Source organism: Hyla sarda, chromosome 2, assembly GCF_029499605.1.
Source record: "Hyla sarda isolate aHylSar1 chromosome 2, aHylSar1.hap1, whole genome shotgun sequence".
Taxonomy (NCBI): Eukaryota; Metazoa; Chordata; class Amphibia; order Anura; family Hylidae; genus Hyla; species Hyla sarda.
Window position 1 is genome coordinate 47684262 of NC_079190.1, and position 22732 is coordinate 47706993.

At 44.4% G+C, this 22732-nt stretch overlaps 1 protein-coding gene across 4 annotated transcripts in view; it reads right to left on the minus strand.

Annotated features, from left to right (window-relative positions):
• The window catches only part of XPO4 (exportin 4), a 150166-nt gene that overhangs the window by 96928 nt on the left and 30506 nt on the right, over positions 1–22732 (minus strand). For 3 of the 4 annotated variants that reach the window (XM_056561726.1, XM_056561727.1, XM_056561724.1), the window contains exons 2-4: positions 12643–12748; positions 8916–9057; positions 6008–6146 (exon numbers count right to left, since the gene is read on the minus strand). In XM_056561726.1, coding sequence (XP_056417701.1) covers positions 6008–6146; positions 8916–9057; positions 12643–12736 — 375 coding nt within the window. In that variant the 5' untranslated portion in view covers positions 12737–12748. Of the gene's footprint in view, positions 1–6007; positions 6147–8915; positions 9058–12642; positions 12749–19042; positions 19131–22732 lie in introns of those variants that run through there. The other variant, XM_056561725.1, reaches the window with a different exon arrangement.

Genomic DNA, 22732 nt, shown 5'->3' on the forward strand with positions numbered 1-22732 from the left:
AAATGATCTTAATTAACTTTTTAAAATTTTTTTTTTTTTTTGCAGTGTTATAGCCCCCTGCTACACAGATTCCTCCCCCATACATTAACATGGCAATGATCAGTGTTCTCAGCAGTCGATTGCTCAAGCCTGGATTTCAGGCTTGGAGCAATCAAGCGCCGATCGGACGTGCAGGAGGCAGGTAAGGCTCCCTCCTTTTGCGTTCTAGCTGATCAGGACATCGAGATTTCACCACCACTGAGCTGCCAGGAGAATATTTTTGTTACTTTAGACAAGGTGATCAGCTTTGAACGCTGCGTCTAAAGGGCCAACGGTCGGTGCCACACGCTATTAGCCCAGGGCTTGACTCCGCGTTGCATACCGGGCACAGGGCGTACAGGTATGCCCCGAGTCCATAAGAGGTTAATGACCAAGCCTTTTTTTTTGTTTTTTATTTGACTGGGTCTCTTTAAATGGTAATAACTTTAGAACACTTTTGGGCAGCGATTCTGAGAGTTTTTTTGTTACATATTGTACTTTATATAAGTGGCGCATTTTACTTGACACATGCAGCATTTTTTGTAAAAAAATAAAAATAACTCCTAAATATTGTGAAAAACTGGAAAATTTCTGGCATTTAAAACTTTTTTTTTCCAATGATGGCTTATTTTTTGTGGGATGAGCTGTTTTTATTATCATGTTTGCGATACGTGCTACATTTTTAACTTTTCTCTATGCTATTTGTACCAAAATTGCAGATTTTTTTAAATTTTTTTTTACACTTTATACTTTTATTGAAGAACTTTTTAACTTTATTTTCACATTTTTTTTTTACAGGTTATCCTATGCTGCAATACATTTGTACTGCAGCACAGTATGGCCCAATCAGCTGCACACTGTACAGCCTCTGGCTGGATCTCACAGGCTTCCATAGCAGGCAGACAGGAGGTCATCATCTGACCTCCTGCTGCCTATAGCAACCAATGGCGACCCGCGATCGTATCATGGCGCCGCTGTTTGTGAACAGGGGGAGCGTGCCCCCCCCCCCCCCCCCCCCCTGTCAACACCATAGATATCGTGATGAGGATTGATCACCGCATCTATGGGGTTAATTCTGTCGGGACCGGCGATCGTGGCCCCAGCAGCTATGGAGGGACTCTGGCTGTGATTGACAGCCGGGTCCTGCCACCGATCTCCTATGCTGCCCGCAGTAGTGCAGGGGATCGCTAGGACGTATGCACACGTCCCAGCGTGCGAACATGTTGGGTGCGTTCCCCTGGGTCGAGGTACACGCCAGGGGAGCCCCGTCCCTATTTCTATTTGCCATAGCAACAGAGCCCCTGGTGGTACCAATTAGGGCATCCACGGAATTTAAAGGCTTCAGTTATGGGGACTTGGAAGAACTTATTGCCCTTCACGTAGAGGACATGCTTCTCTTCCTTGGAGATGTAGGGCATTCCTTGCCCCCTTTGATGGTCCTTATAGAATTATATGGTAGTTACTCCGGCCTATCAATTGGGACAAATCCACGATCCTTCCTTTTGACCCCCTCCCTTCTATACCAGTTATTGCTAGGGTTGGCCTTCCCGTAGTTGCACAATTTAAATATCTGGGAGTGTATGTTACTGCCCTCCCCTCAGAATACGTTGCTCTCTATCTTGTTCCGCTGCTAAACCATAGTTCCCGTAAAGTAGTTACTTGGCGTAAACTTCCCCTTTCCATGATCCGTAGATTTAACTTAGTAAAAATGGTCCTTTTGCCCAAGTTTTAGTATATTTTACATAACACCCCTGTCTGGATTCCTATGAAATATTTTCTTATGATTCAGTCCTTGTTTAGGGAGCTCATTTGGAATGGCAAGCCTGCTAGGATCAGCGTGACAAAGAGGCAGATGGTTTGTCTATTCCAAATCATTGGCTATACTTTTTAGCGTCACACGTTCAACAGTTGAAGGGATGGGTGCAATTTGCTTCTATGGGGCGTACGGGGGATTTAGTCTCCAGGCGCCTTGGTAAAGTGACCCCTATTTATCTGCTGGAAATTGCTGCACAGACTCGACCCCCAGACCTCCCTCCTACCTTTATCCTTAGGTGTGGATGAAATTTAGGACTCTTATGCACCATCTTGTTTTTGTTACATATTCTCCCTTTTGGCATAATCCTAGTCTATTTGAACTATGTTTGTTACCGGACATCCCCTTTGGATTACTGAGGGGATTTTTTATCTCTCCCAGGATTACGATGGGCCGATTTTTAAGTCATTTGCTCAACTGCGGGAGGAATTTCTTCTACCACACTTTTTTAAAATTTTTATTTTTTATAGTTACCCACAATTGCGACACGCCCTTGAGGCGCAGTCTTGGGCTTGTGATTTGACTGTCGGCTCATCCATAGTGGTAAATGATTTGTTCACTCAGTTCTCTACTAAAAGGTGTGATCTCTGTGCTGCATTTGATGGAATTGCGAGGTCTATCCGTTGAGTATTAAAGGATAAATGGGAGGTAGATGTGGGTCCCATATCGGATGAGCAGTGGACACAGATTTTAACTATGACCCCGCGGCTTGCCGTGTCGGAGGCTCAGCGGGTGTCCCAAAAATTTCTACTACATCATGTGTATTGTACTCCCGCCTTTATGCATAGGATTGGGGTACGGCTGGATTCCTGCTGTCCCTTGCCTGATGCTCACTTGCTTCATGTGATGTGGGACTGTACTCTTACACAATTTTGGCATGATGTGGGACAGTTGATTAGGAGAGAGTGTATGGTTGCCCATTCAGTCTATCCGCCTTGACATGTGTCCTGGGATATTAAGATTGGTTAGATGAGGATGGTGGCTTGTACATTGATATTAGTAGGATTTTATACCAAGCTCGTAAATTAATTGCACAGCATTGGTTGGAAGCCTTTCCACCTACTATCTGAGTTGACAATAAAATTAAATCATATACCGTATATACTCGAGTATAAGCCGAGATTTTCAGCACGATTTTTCGTGCTGAAAACACCCCCCTCGGCTTATACTCGAGTGAACTCCCCCACCCGCAGTGGTCTTCAACCTGCGGACCTCCAGAGGTTTCAAAACTACAACTCCCAGCAAGCCCGGGCAGCCATCGGCTGTCCGGGCTTGCTGGGAGTTGTAGTTTTGAAACCTCCGGAGGTCCGCAGGTTGAAGACCACTGCGGCCTTCGACATCATCCAGCCCCCTCTCACCCCCCTTTAGTTCTGTACAGTACTCACCTCCGCTCGGCGCTGGTCCGGTCCTGCAGGGCTGTCCGGAGAGGAGGTGGTCCGGTGGGACAGTGGTTCCGGGCTGCTATCTTCACCGGGGAGGCCTCTTCTAAGCGCTTCGGGCCCGGCCTCAGAATAGTCACGTTGCCTTGACAACGACGCAGAGGTGCGTTCATTGCCAACGTACTTCTGCGTCATCGTCAAGGCAACGCCTCTATTCCGGGCGGGAAGCGCGGAGAAGAGGCGCCCCCGGTGAAGATAGCAGTCCGGAACCACTATCCCACCGGACCACCTCCTCTCCGGACAGCCCTGCAGGACCGGACCAGCCCCGAGCGGAGGTGAGTACTCAGAACTAAAGGGGGTGAGAGGGGGCTGGATGATGTCGAATGCCGCAGTGGTCTTCAACCTGCGGACCTCCGGAGGTTTCAAAACTACAACTCCCAGCAAGCCCGGACAGCCGATGGCTGCCCGGGCTTGCTGGGAGTTGTAGTTTTGAAACCTCTGGAGGTCCGCAGGTTGAAGACCACTGAGGGCGGATGATAAGAGGATGATGGAGGGGGGGGGGGGGGGGGTGGGATGATGAAGGGGGGTGTGTGGGATGATGACAAGGGGATGATGAAGGGGGGGGTGTGGGATGATGACAAGGGGATGATGAAGGGGGGATGTGTGGGATGATGACAAGGGGATGATGAAGGGGGGGGATGTGTGGGATGATGACAAGGGGATGATGGGGGTCTGGATGATGACAGGCGGTGATGATGATGAGGAGGATGTTAATGACGGGTCTGGATGATGACAGGGGGGGATTATGTATTTCCCACCCTAGGCTTATACTCGAGTCAATAACTTTTCCTGGGATTTTGGGTTGAAATTAGGGGTCTCGGCTTATACTCGGGTCGGCTTATACTCGAGTATATACGGTAATTAGATTGGAAAAAAGGTGTATATCTTAAAAGAAAAACCTAATGTAAATTTGAGGACCTTGGATCGATACCCCTGGTTTGCCTTCCACTTATTTGCTGAGAACTCCTATGGAGGTGCTTTTGGGGCAGTCGGTGGGGTCTGACCACAAATACTGTCTACGCTCTGTTTGTGGCCTCTTCTTGTTTCATCTACATTGTTGTTTTGTGGCTGTGTTGGGGTGTTCTGCTGTCTAATTTTCGGCTCCCTATGTTTGGGTTGAGTCTAATTGTTGCCCCCTTTTTAGTGTTATTTGATATTACACTTGTTCCCATGTACAGCATTTACTGTATTTTTGCATATGCTTTTTATATGTGGGATGATTTATTGTATTGTACTGCATTATTTTTCATGATCTTGTTCTGGTATTCCCTACTGTGAAGAAAGGACACGGGAGTTCGGGGAGGGTGCTCCTGTGAGGGTGGGATGTTTTTTTATTTTTATTGGGGGGGGGGGTGAAGGTGGTCTATGTATGTTTTCTGTTTTTTGTGCGCTGTTTTATACAAAAGTTGTTTAATAAAGTTTTCTGATTTGATTTAAAAAAAAAAAAAATTGTCAGGTGCTGGGACGTATGCATACATCCTATAGCAGGGAGGGGGTTAATGGACCTTCCTCATGTAGGCAGAATATTCTTTAGTATAAGTCATACTAGCTAAAAAGGTATTCTAATCGACATACCCCCAAAAACATAATATGGATGGGGCCTTCGACAAATATAGAGGAATATGTAATGTCCAGCAGATAATCCCCAGCAAAATGTACTAAATGAATGAACACTAACAGACGTCCAGTAAGAGAGCAGCTATTCCACAACCTTTCAGTCAATCTTCTGAGTTATTGTGTGTTCTTCACACTGCAGTGTACAAAAATCCCAAGAGGTTTGACAACCGAAATGCTCAAACCAGCTGTTACCACAGTTTACCATATCTGGTACCAACAACGGAAGCAAATTAAAGTTTCTTAAAAATTTTTTATGATATTCCTTTCTAATAACTTGCAATGACTTTCAGACAAAGCTTAGTGGGAAAAATTTAAGGGAGTTCTCCGTTACTAGACATCTTATCCCCTATCCAAAGCATAGGGTATAAGATGTTTTATTGCAGGGGTCCAGCCGCTGGGACTCCCTGCGATCTCTGTGCAGCCGTCACGCACCCTCCCATAGACGTGAATGGAGGGTGTGTGGCTTGATGTCATAAAGCGGGGTGGCGTGATGTCACGTCTCCCACCGCGGGAATCCAGTGTTCAAAACATACTGTTTAGAATGTCGGGTGCTACAAGGAGATCGCGGTGAGGGGGTCCCTGCTGCGGGACCCCTAGGATCAAACATCTCATCCCCTTATCCTTTGGATAAGGGATACGATTCTATGGGCGGAGTACCCCTTTAAGTAATTTCACGATCTTGCACAATGCTCCATTCTATATTCAATATTTTTCCAGTTAATGAAATATTGTGCTTTATTTAATGAAAATGTTGCTTATCTTCACAAAAAAAAAAAATTGTATTACCAGATAAAGGGGCTTGTTAAATGACTCCAGCATAACTGGCCTTGGCCAATATCAGTTTACGTGACCTTGGTCAGTCACCATTCCTAAAAAGGGTGCCAAGATATCCACCTGTGCATCCAGGTGCACAAGGTCATTTAGAATTAACAAAGAAGTCTATATAGTGTTTGCTTGCCCGCTTCTAGATAGGCTGGAACAGAAATTCACGATAAATCTTGTCCATTATTTAAATTCTCTCTAAAAACACCTTTGTATCTGACTAGTCAAGAGTGTACCCAGAGTGACACAGTAAATAAATCTGTAATCTAAAGTGTTTCAGATATCATAAGACACTTACTACTGTAGGGTTCCCGCTGCTTATCAGTTGGTTGACTTCATGGAAAATACTCTTGCAGTCGATTGATTTGTCTACAGAGCCTCTCTTTACTATGACTGCTACAGCCAGCAAGATCTGTTCTCGTACGTATTTCTGAAGACTAAAACAAAATAAAAAATGGTAAAAATGTACCTGTCACTTCAAAACTTTTTACAGGTCACTAGGACATAGTTCAGAGCTCCACCAATCAGGAGAACGAGCAAGGAGAAGTCTGCGCTGCCACGTGCTCTCTCCCTGCTCTGTGTCACATGATCAAGACATGCCCTATAGCAGTGGTCTTCAAACCTGCGGACCTCCAGATGTTGCAAAACTACAACTCCCAGCATGGCCGGACAGCCGTTGGCTGTCCGGGCATGCTGGGAGTTGTAGTTTTACAACATCTGGAGGTCTGCAGGTTGGAGACCACTGCTCTATAGATTTATCTTGTAAGTGTGTGTGTCGATCAGGGGATAAGGAGTCGGAAGAGATCACGCTAAACGCAAACTTCTCCTGATCGGTTGACATCTTAACACTCATTTTTTTTTATTTTTTTTAAATCAGAAATTTTTATTAAAACATTTTGTAGTTTACAACTGGCAAAACAAGAACCATAAACCCCATCCCCCCCTCCCCCCACCCACACAGAGCACCCACCCCCCACCCTTAAGTCCTGTGTCTTACCTTCGTAAAAGAATAAGTATAAAACTTCAAAATAAGAAAAAATTGTGCAATATCTGTCCATAAGTTGCATATACTCAATATAGTTAGAAGAAGAGAAAGAAAAAAAGAAAAGAAAAGGGAAAAAGGGTCAGAGAGGCCACAATAGTAGCAAAAGGGGGGGGTCGCCACCCTTGAGAGTCGGATAAGCACATTTAGAGAAGGTAACAAGAGAACATGAAGAGGGCCGTACACAAACGCAGAAAGAGTCTCACAGCATTAGGACATAGTAACGCATCGAACATATACAAGACAAGCAGAACAGAAACGACACAGAAAAGACAACAGAAAACTCAGATTGGCAGATTATCTTGCTCCCCTAACAACACTTCCATAGGGGTCCTCCGTAAATTTATGGAAGGCAGACCCGGAGTGTCAATCCAGGGCCCCCAAATAAGCTCAAATTTGTGTATTGCTTTCCCAGATCAAAATTTTTGAAATGTCGCTAGGACAAGTCAAACATTTTTCCATAAGACGGTGGCCATTTAATACAGTTTTAGAAATTTAATAGTAAAAAGTACAGGGAGGAAAAAAAAACAAAACACTCATCAACCCAGTAATAGAGGGAACAGTAATAAGGGAAAGAAGGGAACTTACAGTGCTGGCAATGCACATGAAGTAGTCAGGACTGTACCATTAGCCCAATATAAAGTGGACCTGTCACCTCTTCTGACCTGTCTTAGTAAATATTTGTTTCCTATGAAATAACATTTCTGGAAGATCTATTTTTTATAGTTTGTGTTGAGCTGTTCCTCTTTTATTCTTACTAGACATTTAAAGGACAAGTGCAGCGGCATGACACTTATCCCCTATCCACAGGATAGGGCATAAGTGTTTGATTGCAGGGGGTCCGACCGTTGTGACCCCCCGCGATCTCCCTAACGGGGCGCCGCCATTAGCGCTCTTGGTGAGCGCTAAGGCGCATAGCGTCGACCTAGAGGTCGACAGTGACACCCCTTCTCCTCCCCGTCCCCATACAGTTCTATGGGGGAGACACGAACGCTGCCACCCCGCCTCTCCCATAGAGATGTATGGAGGAGGCGTGCCGGCTGCAACGTCATGCTGCGGCCAGCACGCCCCCTGCACGGGACAGCCGCGGCCCCGTACAGGAGGTCACAGGGGGTCCCAGCGGTCGGACCCCCCCCCCCCCCGCGATCAAACACTTATCCCCTATCCTGTGGATAGGGGATAAGTGTTAATCACGCTGCAGATGTCCTTTAAGACTAAATGGGCATCTTCATTGCCAGTGTTTCCCTACCAGGGTGCCTCCAGCTGTTGCTGAACTACAGCTCTCAGCACGCTGGGAGTTGTAGTTTTGTAAAAGTTGGAGGCAACCTGGTTGGGAAACGCTGTCAGTTTTGTTTACATAGTGCCAGACAGTGTAGAGACACGCACCCAGCTGGTAACACATAGTTGCCTATTTGGTCATACATTTCTAGTAAGAATAATAGAGAATAAGCACAACAACAACATTATGAAGGAAAAATGTTAAATTTTTATCCCATGGGGTTTGCACAAAAACAAGTTATCTTGAGGATAGGTGATAACTATCTGATCTCTGGGGACCAAATGCTAAGAGCCACTGTGATATTGACAACTGGTAACAGAGTCCCCCTAATAATGGAACAATGATCGTGCAGGCGCGCCTCAGCTCCATTCATTCTCTATGGGGACTTCCACAGACAGCCAAGTACATAGTTTGGCCATCATTGGTGGCTCCCATAGAAAATGAATAAAGTGGCGGTGCACATGTGACCACTGCTCTGTTCTCAAGGGAAACTATGTCCCCTGTTCTGTAGATTGTGGGAGTCCCAGCAGGGGGACCCCCTGTGATCAGATAGTTCTACCCTATCCTGAGAACATGACATAACGTATTCATGGACAAACCCCTTTAGATAAGATGGGCAGGAGCTAAAAGCAAATGGCCCCAAGATAACTTGTTATGACAGGAATCTGAGACAACAACCAAGGAACCTGGTACTTACAGACATCAAACTCAAGACTAAGATTAATGTTAACTAGTTTTCCAAGAGTTAAACAGATTTCTAATACTATGCTATCTGCTGTCCACATAGTAGCCAATAAATTCTGTGTCAAAATCAATGTAGTGGGCGCCCCCTACTGGTGTAGAAAAATGAGTGGCTTATGTAAACAATGAAACATCTGTACGTACTTTGGCCTTTGTAAGACATAAGTTAAAAGGAATGTTCGGAGTGATTCTATGCTACTTTTTTCCAGAAGGATCCATTCTCTTACGACAGCTTCCATGATGGCGGTGGCAGCTTGAAAAAGTACGTAGTCCACTTTACTAGTTTCTGTGAGGGGTCCAGATGAAAACAAAAAAGTTAGTAGTTACAATTTTTTTATTTGATTTTTCATTTGAAACAAACAGAAATATCTGAAAAGGGAACCTGTCATCAGATTTTACCATATAGAACGCTTGGCAGAATCTTCTTTTTCCCCAGGAGATGGTCCTGCCAGCAAGAGTGGTGAGGATATATTTTAAGGTGTCACCCGCCGGCCTAGTAAGTAGTCCCCTGGGCGGGGAGCTATACTCACCTAGTCCGGTCTCCTCCAGCTGTAATCACACCCCCTCACGTAGATTGACAGATCATGTCACAGCTTTGCTCCCTAAGCAGAAGGAGCAGAGCAATGACGTGGCCGTACCTTTGTTGTTAAAGGGGTATTCCAGGAATTATTATTTATTTGACTATGCTACAGGGGCTGTAAAGTTAGTGTAGTTCATAATTTAGTGTCTGTACCTGTGTGTGACGTTTTCTCACAATTCTTCTGTGATTTTCACCCCAATATTTATTTTTACCAGCATACAAAATGACTGCTGTCTCGGAATTTTCCCAGCTTGCAATGCGGCCGAGACCTGACACGCTAGTCATCTGATGACAGGGAGCCTGTCTGCTTCAATGGGTGGAGAGAGCAATCTGCAACTAATGCAACAGCTGTAGGCACCCTGAGTGAAAACCACAGGTCTGCAGTTCATTTATGTTTCAATGGGTGGGGTGGCTGATGTGTGGGAAGCAGGAAAATAGAATTGTGGGATTTGTAGTCAAAAAAAGAACAGTCATACAGGAAATACAAGTTCACAAAAAGCTAGCCACAGTGTTATGGTAATCTCACAGCATAGCCATTTAGCCCCAAGACAAGTGCAGATCCTTCCTAAGCATGTCCATTACTGTCTGCCAGGTACATACTAAAATCACCTTATGGTGGATAACCCCTTTAATTACGCTGAGGGGGCATGATTACAGCTGGAGCAGCAGCACTAGGTAAGTATAGCTCCCTGCCCAGAGGACAACTTACAAGGCCAGCAGGAGAGACTTTCTAACATCATAACCTCCCCATCCCTGCAGCAGGAATATTTCACGGGTATGGAGGAAACAAATTTTACCATATGTGTTGCCACATGTTACATATATGGTAAAATATGATGACAGGTTCCCTTTAATAGTCTTAAATAAAAATATGAAAAACTATGAAGAACAGTGTGTCTCTATGGGAACAGAAAAACAAACCCAGTGCAGTTTGAGCCTGCAGTCACACCCTGTACTCCTTTTTACTAACATACATTTTATAGGTTACAAGAATTAAGGGACAGATGGATGGCAATAGGATAGGCAGGACTAGGTTACACAGGGTTTGTTTGCAGTCTGTCATTGTGGAGATATATAGGTCTGTAGAGATTCTATATACACAAAACCAAAGAAGATTTTTGTATTTTAGTTAAGACAATTTGCAAGGCTGCTTTAATTTTCCATTTTAGATGCATAAAAAAAAAAAAATATATATATATATATATATATATATATATATATATTTTTTGTTTTTGTTAGATGGCGGTTGAAAGTAGATCTTCAGTTCCAATCAGAACGTTCTGGCTGGTTGGTTCCTGTATATCAGACAGAAGAAGCATGTGGCCATACAGATCCTTGCCTAGCATTTTATTGGACTGTGATCTAATCCTCTACTATGTTTGTTACATACCAGACTTAAAATTTTACTTCTTCATTTTAAATAAAGGTCCATCCTATATCCAAAACTCATGGGTACATAAAGAAACATCCAAGCATTGCAATATTATTACCCACACATTAGATGGTCTTTTTACTGTACAATCTTTGTGAATAAGCTCAAGACACAAAAAAGAACGAATCTCCTACAGTCTTTAACTTCGCAAGAACAACGGGAACATACAGAACAGTGTAAGAGTACAGTCACACAAACACACACGTCTATTTTCCACATGGAAATCTGCAGCAGATTTTGTCATTTGTTGAATTTAATGGGTAATAGTAAGAGGATTTGCAGGTTTGTTGAGGAACCATTGAAGTCAATGGGTAGCAACAAATTCTGCAGCTGATTATGTATGAGTTAATGTCTCCTAATACATGATTGCAGGACAAGACTGCACAGATTTGTTTGTAGACTATAACCATGGGCCAGCAGAAATCCTCAGAAAATGTTTAGGCACTACTATCTGCTAACTTACCATAATAGGCGGGTGAATGGCCATAAATTGCCACCGGTCCCATTTATGCAGTTGTGTGCAGGAGACCAGGAAAGAGTGGTGATGAATTCAACCCTGCAGGTTTGTGTCATGTGCAGAGTCACCCATTTCAATCTTTTCATATAAACAGGATTTTCCCATCAAAGCCATTTATAGTAGTTTTACCTACAATTGGACCCTTGACTGGACACCTGTTGGCTCCTATTCAAGTCAATGGGATATGTCTGACCCAGCAGTGTCAGTTGTGTTCAGGATTTGTTCGAGGCAACAGAGCCGAACGGACCGTGAACGAGTCAGAACACAACAGTAGTGTGATTAGGGCTGGGCGGTATACCGGTTCATACCAAATACCGAAGTTTTTGTGCTGCACGATATGAATTTTAACCCATACCGCAATACCGGTTTGGCCCCTCCCCCTCGGGAATGAATGAATGATCAGCCCAGCGCTGCGCTGTCCCCAAATCGGGGAACTAATTATATGTGACCCGCGAGTGCTGTTCTGCTCCCCCCCCCCCAATTAATTATTAGCCCAGCGCTGCGCTGTCCCCATCGGGGTAAATACTCACATATGTCACCCGCAAGCGCTGCCCTCCTTGTCCTCCTGTTTGTTGCGGCTGCTGGCGCTGACACTCTATACCAGTGGTATTCAACCTCCAGATGTTGCAAAACTACAACTCCCAGCATGCCCGGACAGCCGTTGGCTGTCCGGGCATGCTGGGAGTTGTAGTCTTGCAACATCTAGAGGTCTGCAGGTTGAAGATCACTGCTTTATACTGTATCCCTATGCCCGGGCTGCAAAAGGTAAACAAAATAAACTTTAACCTTCCCCGTCGGTGAAGATCATGTAAGAAGCCGGCTTCTTACCTGACAGTGGGCTCATCCCATCACCGGCCGAGGCGGAACATTGCTGTGGCCGGGGATAGGCTGACGGCTGTCCGACGTTCACATCCCTAGGAAGAGCGTAAGGCCAACGTACGAACATGCGTTAAAGTTTATTTTTGTTTATCTTTTGCAGCCCGGGCATAGGGATACCGTAGAGTGTCAGCGCCGGTGGCGGCAACAGACAGGAGGACGAGGAGGGCAGCGCTTGCGGGTGATGTGAGTAGTACCCCGATGGGGACAGCGCTGGGCTTTTGGGGGGGGGGGGGGGGGGATATCGTTATATACCGTGGAACCGCCATAAGTTACAAAAATACCGCGATACATATATTTGGCCATACCGCCCAGCCCTAAGTGTGATCTTAGCCTTATATACATATTTTAGTAATCTCATACACATACTCATGTATATCCAGTAAAGGAGAATGTATCACTTAGCTGCAGCAGAAATGGGAACACATACCTTACACCAGCTCTCATTTCATCCACCCATACTTACCTAATATGTGTTTGCATACAGCGAAAGGGGACTTTGATTTTCTAAAGGAGAGGAATATGTGTTCTGCGTGCTGCCGTTGTTCATTATTGACCATGGATGGCGGGGCCTGTAAGAGCAAAAAAAAAAAAACATTTCTCATTAGGTAAAAATGCATTTCTCTGGATAATTTCTTTCCCACAATGGGGATTAGATGAAGTGGACTAATTGTGAAAAGGGGCGACGCTTAGGCATCTTTATTCTCTGCAGAAATTAGTCCTATTCTAGCTAATAGATATTGGGGACAATTTATCAAAACTTGTGCAGAGGAGACGTTGACCAGTTGCCTATAACAACCAACCAGATTGCTTCTTTCATTTTTAAAATTACCTCTGTAAAATGAAAGAAGCGATCTGATTGGTTCCTAGGGACAGGCGCACCACTCTTCCTCGACACAGGTTTTGATAAATCTCCGCTTGTGCCTGTAAACTTGACTTGGGTGGGGTTGGCTGCCCATCTGAGGTGTATGGACAAGTCCTGATTGTATATGTATGAAGGAAGCAGGATTGAATAGTCGACCTTCAACATGTCTAGTCTTTTTCTTCCCACCCAAAATAAGCCAATGTCAGATGTGTGACAGTAGTTTATTCTCTCCAGTCACTCACTGTAAACACATGCACCCTCCAGACTAAGCTTCCATGTGTACGAGGCTGTCACACAGATGCACCTTTGACCAATAGTTAGTGAAGATATGTGGGAACCTTTAGGGTACAGTCACACACATCATATCTGTTACGGATTTAATGCGGCAGATATGATGCTGTTTTCACTGTGTACACAGCATCTGATCGTAGCATCAAATTATGAAGGGTACACATTCATACAATTTATTAATTTTTTTTAAAATAAAAAGATCTCTGAAAATTCATAGCAATATGATTGGTTGCCATGAGCATCTGGTAAATATCTTCCTCTGCACAGACTTTTATAAATCTCCCCCTTGATACTTCTTGGATGTTTGCTTCAGTATCTGTGCACCCTGAAGTGCAGCCCCATCTCTCCACATCCAAATGTCAGATCAAGTGAAACAAACACCTTTAAAAGAATGAATGGCCTATCCGTGAATTAGGCCATCAATTTTATCCTGAATTCTTGCACCCCCGCCGATCATCTGAAGAATCCGTGGTGCTCAGCAGTTTCTTACAACTAATGTTTACTGAGGAGACAGCGCCGTCTGGAGGACATACACTATTAGACATATACCGTAAATACTAATACGACTCAGATCGAATATATATTGCAATTGTCAGCTCCAAGACCAGAAGTAAGGTGGACATTCACAACACACCCTTTAAAAACAGTCCTATACACTCCGCAATGAAGAATGTGGTCGGCAGAAAAGAACCATTTAGCCCATCCAGTACGGGAACCGTATTTAACAAACTCAGCCTTAGGGTGCATTCACACCAAGCTTTTGCAATACAGTTCCCGTATCAGGTTTTTGATGAAAAACGGATTCCTCAAAACTGGACTAAACTGTATCAAAACATGTGTACAAATTTTAACCTGTATACAGTTAAAAACCATATACGGTTTAAAAATTATGTCTGGTTGCAACCGTTTTTTTAAGAAAAAAATGTATACTTTTTTAACTTTTCACTCCATTATGAATAATGTTTCACTTGTTTGATTGAAATTCCAAGGAAAAAAACTGCACAAAGTCAAAAACCGTATGGTGAAAACCGTATGGAACCGTATGCTCATACAGTTCTGTACGGTTCCCATTGACTCCCATGTTTAAAAAAAACGTATACAGTTTTTCACCCGGACCAAAAACTGTGGTAGGCTACGGTTTTGGTACGGGGGAAAAAAAAAGACAAAACTATACAGGATGCAAAATGGACACATCCTGATGCATCTTTTGGCATATGGTTTTCAATGGAGAGTTAATGCATACGGTTTTCAGTATGGTTCCGTACGGTTTTCACATTGAAAATGTATATGGGAACTGTATTGCAAAAACGTGGTGTGAATGCAGCCTTATATTAAGGATAACCATATGCCTATCCCATAAAAACTTATACTCTCTTCACTGTTTTTGCAGCCACCACCAGTTACACTTAGGTTCATTTAGTGCAGTGTTATCCAGAGTATCTCAAGCTGTTGCAAAACCACAACTCCCAGCATACCTGGACAGCCAAAAGGTGATTTTTTGGAAAATTACCAAAGGACTCTATATTTGCTAAGAATGTATCCCTTTGCACTGAAACGCATCTGGATTTGCTGCAGAATTATGAAAAACTTGAAAGAATTTAAATGTTGTTACTGGTGTTAAAAGTGCCATTTTGTATCCCACCAGGAATGCATTCAAAATAGTTCATCTGTATTGTAACAACCATTTCCAAGGAAACAAAGAGTTTTGGTTTTTATAGGGCCAAAAAAAAAAAATTTATTAAATGAGCTCCCCCCTCCACCAGTGGAGTTTGGTCTCAGTTTTTTGCCCCTGCATTTTTATCATGCCAAGTCTTGTGGTCCTTTAATCATGTGATTTAAGGATTTTTATTGAGGAAATGCCAATGCTAAACCCAAATGGCGTTTTTTGCATAGATTTCTAAAAACGCCATTGTCTCAACATGAGGAGATTTTGGGAATCTGCCACTGAGGCCAAAAGTGCAGAAAAAAAAAAAAAAACACACCAAAGAGGAGTTAAAACGCCAGAGAAATAGACGCCAAGTGGGTTTGGCATTTCATAAATCTCTATTGACTTTCAGCTAGCATCTGGCCGTTGGGTTTTTCTGCACCAAAACAAACACACCCTTAGTGCCTTTTTACTCAAAAGTCAAGAGATCAAAAGATTTCTAGTGAATAATTGGAGGGAAAAATGCCAGAAGGAAACACCAACAACAAACATGTACACATGGCATTGTTTGCTACTGGTAGAAATCAATGGGAGAAGAAAAAAAACTCATGTGCTGAGAATCTGTTTATATAGCCTTAAAGGGGTAGTCCAGTGGTGAAAAACGTATCCCCTATCCTAAGGATAGGGGATAAGTTTGAGATCGCGGGGGGTCCGACCGCTGGGGCCCCCTGCGATCTCTCTGTACGGGGGCCAGGCTCTCCGGCCAGATAGCGGGTGTCGTCCTCCGCACGAAGCGGCGGCCGACAAACCCCCTCAATACATCTCTATGGCAGAGCCGGAGATTGCCGAAGGCAGCGCTTCGGCTCTGCCATAGAGTTGTATTGAGGGGGCGTGTCGGCCGCCGCTTCGTGCGGAGGTCGACACGCCCCCTTCCTGCGGGCTGTCGGGGCTCCATACAGGAGACCGCAGGGGGCCCCAGCGGTCAGACCCCCCGCGATCTGCAACTTATCCCCTATCCTTAGGATAGGGGATAAGTTGTTCACCACTGGACTACTCCTTTAACTACTGTATGTTCTGTTTGTAACAAACGCACAGGATTTTACATATGGTAACTAAATCCATTGCCTTCATTGGATGGCAGCATAATCCGCTAGTGAAATTTCAGCTGCGGTAAACCTGCTGAAGATGTGCTACGTGTGACCCTTCCCGAGCTTCATGTCCACACTATGGAATCTCCATGCAGAATTTTGCTAGGAGATTTCATCTGGGCGCAAAAGAATAAACATGTTCATTATTTCAAAGGAGCTATTTCTGTGGCAGAATTTTCCACGGCTGATAATTCTGCAGTGTGAATGGGTCAGCGGAAGACCCATTCACACCAATGTTAAAGAAAATCTGTCATCGGTACAGACAGGCAGTGCAGGTGACCACGAAGATACTTACCTGGTCCCGTTCCATGCTGTGGCTCTTCCGCTCCGAGCCTCACTGGGAGCATGGGCAGAGCTTAGTGATGTCACTGCTGCTGTTTTCTAGCAGCGGGATCCAGCAGAGAACAGCACCGGTGAGGTCACTAAACTCGGCCCATGCTCCAATTGGGGCCGGGAGCAACGATACAGTGGAAGAAGCACAGCACGGAATGGGACCAGGTAAGTATCATCATCATCAGCGTCCCCTGCACTACCTGTCTGTACCACCAGGTTAGTACAGGCGATACTAATGACACATTTCCTATAAGGTTCAACGGAATTCCTGAGCGCAATTCCACACACAGAAATTCCTTTGTGTAAACGTACCCCTGAGAAAGAAAAAAAAACGTTATGGGAATAAACTACAGCACATCAGCGCAACTTGCATTTCAAGGAATTTCCTACACTATCAAGTTTTATCCTAGAAACCTCATGAGCAGCGGAATGCAGCGACAAAAGCCAGACAGTCTCTTTCCTGCAAAGAAAACATCAGATAACGCCAGGGAGGCCTTGAAGATATCACAGGAATAAAAGGCAATGACAGCAGGGACGACCTCAGCTCACATCATGTTTGCCATAGACTTTATAGCTAAAAATTGATACTGTACTTGTGTTTAAATATTTGTTTCTAATACAAGTAAATAGGACAAGGCTGCAATACCCTGAACAGCAGCTACAGAGAGTACAGCATGCGGTGTACAGAGCAATGTAAATAATAAACAGGATGCAATGTACCCAGCCATATCAGATGGAACGGGCATAGATATTCTGATTTAGAACAAACCTCGGGTAAAAATTACATTTCTGAAAATGCCATCCGTTCAATGCAGGTAATCCAAAAATATATCCATGTATAGAACAGAGCGGCACAGCATTTCCTGCAAATATAATTTAGTCCCAATAGCAAGATGGCACAAACAGGCGGTGCTCCCGTGACCAGGATTAAATACCCACCTTCCTGAAAGTGGAAAAAGGTAGTGACAAGTGATTAACAATGTTAACCCCTTCTTCCCCCATTAGGGATTTTTGTCATGTTTGCAATTCTTCTTTTAAGACTTTTAAGTGTTTCCCAACCAAACTGCCTCCAGCTGTTGCAAAACTACCAAAAGGCAGTCCGGGCATGCTGGAAGTTGCAGTTTAACAACTGCTGGAGGCACCCTGGTTGAGAAACATTGTTCTAAAGGTAGGTTTCCACCAAGTCAGTGCTACTGTTCCTCTCATCCATTGGCATCCCGACGTATACTGTTAACAGGAGCAGAGTATCCCATTGCTATCTATGGAAATATGGAGTCAACTAGTGACTCTGTTCAGGACATTTGCGCTATTTTTAACGAACTAAGGGGACTTTTATATGCAATCATTAGATTGCATTTACTGTATACGACTAGAGCAAAGAATTACACCGTATGATCGGCAAACCACGGATCTAGCCTGGCTTGGCAGATTGACACCAGGAGGGAGGTAAGGGAACCCTCCTCCCATTTTAGCTCACATAACGTTGCAGGGGTTCCGTGAGCTCCACTGAGCTACTTTTAATTTTTACTTTAGACGTCATGATCGGCATTGATCAAGGTGTCTAAATGATTAAGTGACCAGCAGCAGAGGGATCACCGCTGCCAGTCATTAGCACTGTGTTCAATTACTGATAGTAGCCAACGATCAATTAAACCCGCTTAAGGATTCAGGGCATACAGGTGCGTCCTTTGTCCTTAAAGGGGTAGTCCAGTGGTGAAAAACGTATCCCCTATCCTAAGGATAGGGGATAAGTTTGAGATTGCGGGGGGTCCGACCGCTGGGGCCCCCTGCGATCTCTCTGTACGGGGGCCAGGCTCTCCGGCCAGATAGCGGGTGTCGACCCCCGCACGAAGCGACGGCCGACACTCCCCCTCAATACATCTCTATGGCAGAGCCGGAGATTGCCGAAGGCAGCGCTTCGGCTCTGCCATAGAGTTGTATTGAGGGGGCGTGTCGACCGCCGCTTCATGCGGAGGTCGACACGCCCCCTTCCCGCGGGCTGTCGGGGCTCCATACAGGAGATCGCAGGGGGCCCCAGCGGTCGGACCCCCATCGATCTGCAACTTATCCCCTATCCTTAGGATAGGGGATAAGTTGTTCACCACTGGGTCACCACTGGACTACTTCTTTAAGTACCAGGACACAAGGGGCTACCTGTACACCCAATGTCCTGAACGGGATAAACATCAGGGCTTCACAAATAAAAGCTTCTATGTCTACACTTTCCAAAGTAAAGGACATATAGAATCCATGCCCAATGTCTGCTGTATCCCAGTTCTCAACATTAATAGATAAGAAAAGGAATTTGTGTGTGTTCCCAAGTGTCTTGTCCTGCACTAGCTTTTAAACAGCTTGGTAAACAGCACTGAAAGTACCACAAAGAACAAGTGTCAGCGATCAGTGGAGGCCCCAGGCTGACGATTCCATTCACGGGAAGCACGGCACAGAACAGGATGACATCAAAATCCCACTATGATGCCGGTCACTAATCTTTCTCCGCTCCCTCGTAGCACCAGTATCGGGGCACAGTGTCTCTGCTTTTAGAGCGTAGCATCTACAACCGGGAAAACAGAGTGCTGCTCACCAATCACTGGCCGAAACAGGACAATGCTGCGGCCAGTTACTGTGGGAGATAAGAGACGTGATGTCAAGTCTACAGCTTCGGTGAAGAAAACTGTCAGCAGAGAACGAGTATCCTGATCCCAGAGCTACAACGGAGCAGAGGAAGGAAAGTTAAAGCTTGTTTTTCATTTCTTTAGTCAATTAAATAATTCCACTGGACAACCACTTTAAAAACTTCATTTATGGACTTCTTTAGATACTATAACTTATTTTTCTGCTTCTTTTCAAGACAATTGCTGAACAAATCTATATTAAACTAATCTGGTGCTACAAAAAACAAGAGTATCTTCCATTTTTAGATTTACACCCCTTAATTTATTTCAATTGGTTTAACCAAAAACGTAATATAGCACAATATGGAGCTGAATGATATGGGCTAAAAAAAGAACAAGAAGAACAACCAACTAACTTACCTTGCCAACTCCCCCTATGCTGCTGTTGGTGTGCTTGCTCAATCCCCACTGATCCCTTCATCTTGGTCCTGCCGTAACACACAGAAAGGAAATCACTTCGCCAATCACTGTCTGCAGCAGAGTGCCACTTTAGTCAGTCACTGGCTGAAATAGCATTTCCTGCTCATCAAGATAGGACCAGGAAGCAGGGATCAGAGGGGATTCGGAGGAACATCCCCTGCAGGAAATCTGCTGCGAGTGACACTACGATTCCCTTCAATGGGTCTGCCAAAAGTCCACAACAATGGCAGATTTGCTTCTATGCAGAGAAATGTACAGAACTCTTGGCCAATAAAGAAGCAGCGTGCAATGCCACCCGCTTCCCCAGCTAATAACTCAGGATTCCAGGAGGTCTCAGGAGTGACATCCGGTAAGGTCAGCATTTGACATGCCTGGTCGACATGTTAAAAATCGTTTTTAATGAAAGTAACACTTTAAACATTCTGCCAACAAACCAGGCGCAGAGAATAGTTAGTGCAGGCGGAGGGAGAGATTTCTTGTGGGCTGAGAGAAGACATCAGCGTGGGGGTGGGAAGATGGCATGGCAGCACTGATGCAGTGAAGAAAGCATGCTGCCTTGTTCTGAACAATGTCACAGGCAGAGAAGCAGACAGGGAATGAATATAGTAGGTTCTGCTCTATAAAGCAATCTTCTACAGCAGCTCTGGGAGGGGAGTAGGCAGTGTGGAAAGACTAGTGAACAGCTAAAAAAATGCGTTCTGGGAATTGTAGTACTAAGCAACTTAACAAGGAAGTAGTGAGAGGACATGTTAGTGGAGAAGACCGCAGACACACAAGACAAATGGCTTTAGAGCCGGGGCAGACCGGTAAGCAATGCTAAAGGCTTCTAAAGCATTGTGTGTTTTTAGAATACCATTTTAATGTCAACTTGTGCAACCAAACGGATGTTTCCTCGGATTCCTCAGACAGGGCTCTGATTCTTCCTACAGTAGAATAAGCATGTCCGACTCAGGAATGTTCCTATACATTTTGCTGACACTGCACCAAAGTACAGTATCATAAGTAAAGCTGAAGGAGAGCTAGACCAATGTGTGTGTGGGGGGTGGACAGACAAGCTAGCCGTACAATCGTAAAGTCTTTAGACCCTTTCACTTTTACATATTTTGTTACGCTCCCAAAGTAAAAAAGATAATAAATAAAAGTCCCCCCCCAGCACATCAGTCTGCACTCAATACCCCACAATGACAAAATGAAAACAGAACATTAGAAATATTGCTAATTTATTGAAAAGTAAAAACTGAAATATCGCACGAAAATAAGTAGGGATGCACCGAAAGGGAAATTTTGGGCCAAAAATTGAAAATTTAGGCTGTGCTTGGCCAAGAACCAAAAGCAAAAATGCATTGCCCCACCCCTTTTTTAATATAGTTTTTGTTACATTTTATTAGTGCTGGGCGCTCTAACGGTTCATACCGAATACCGAAATTTTTGTGCTGCACGATATGAATTTTTCCCATATCACAATACTGGTTGGACCCCTCCCCTTGGGAATTAATGAATTATCAACCCAGCGCTGAGCTGTCCCCATCGGGGGAACTAATCACATCACCCGCAAGCGCTGCCTTCCTCGTCCTCCTGTTTGTTGTGGGCCGCCGGTGCTGGAACTCTATACTGTACACTTTATCCCTATGCACGGGCTGCAAAAGATAAACAAAATTAACTTTGAAAGCACCTTCCTACATTCCCCCGTTGGTCCGGACCTGCTACCTGGGGACGGGAACGTCGGAGAGCCGTCAGCCTATCAACGGCCACAGCGATGTTCCGCCTCGGCCGGTGATAGGTTGAGCCCACTGTCACTTATCTTTTGCAGCCCGAGCATAGGAATACAGTGTACAGTATAGAGTTCCAGCACCGCAGGGCTGATAATTTGGGGGGGGGGGGGGGGGGGGGGGAGAAGCAGAACAGCGCTCGCGGCTCACATGATTTTGGGGGCGGGTGGAGAATACAGTTATATACCATGGAACCGCCGTAAGTTACATACTGTGGTACACATATTTGGTCATACCGCCCAGCTCTACATTTTATTCCTTTTTTGGGGGCTGTGATGTGACCAAAACCAATTTTTGCTTTTGGGATTTTTTGGTGTTTACGCAGTTCACAGTGCAGGATAATAAACATAATTTAATAGTTGGGACGATTACGCAAGTGGCCATAACAAATTTTTTTTCATATTTTTTATAAAGGAAGGCGATTTAAACTTTTAATATGGAAGGGGCTAATGGGTGTTTTTTTTTTACTTAATATATATATATATATATATATATATATATATATATATATATATATAAAGCTTTTGTATATTAAAAAAAAAATTGTTATTTTATTTCAACTTTTTGAAAAGGGGGATGATAAAATTTTATATTAGGAAAGGGGTTAATTTAAATTTTTTTTTTTTTTTTTAACACATTTTTTTGTCCCCATAGGGGAAAATTACATGCAATCTGTAGAGTGCATACACTGATCAATGCTATGCCATAGCATAGCATTGATCTGTGTTATTGGCACTCCTTACTACTGCCTGCAGTAAAGGAGCGACAATCAGATGGCACGGAACACAGTAAGGGACCTCCATTCGTCCTCTCAGCTGAACGGAACACCGCGATTTCACCGCGGTGAATCCAATCAGCATCCCTGAGCTAACCAGTAGTTAATCTCAGGACTTTTAGACCCCACGATCAACTTTGATTGCGGCATCTAAAAGGTTAATGCGGGTCCTGGGAATGATGCGCTCTCAGCTGCGGACGCACAAGAGGCATGTAGGGGACCCTCCTGATGCGTCCTAGCGAATCGGGACATAGCTGTTTCACCGCGATGGTTACAATCAGCTCGACTGAGATGCCGGGGGTGCATTTTTACAACTTTAGATGCGGTGATCAACTTTGAATGACACGTCTAAAGGGTTAATAGCGTGCGGCACCGTGATCTGTGACACGCCCTATTAGCCATGGGTACAGCCGTTGTTAGAGACTGGGCCCGACCCACTATGACGCGTGACCCCGCATTATAGAAAGGGAGCGGACAAGGGGCGTACATGTACGCCCTTGGTCCTTAACCCCTTATGGACCAGGGGGTTTTCCACTTATTTTTTCCTCCTTACATATAAAAAAAATCATAACTTTTTCAATTTTGCACCTAAAAATCCAAATGATCGCTTATTTTTTGCGCCACCAATTCTAATT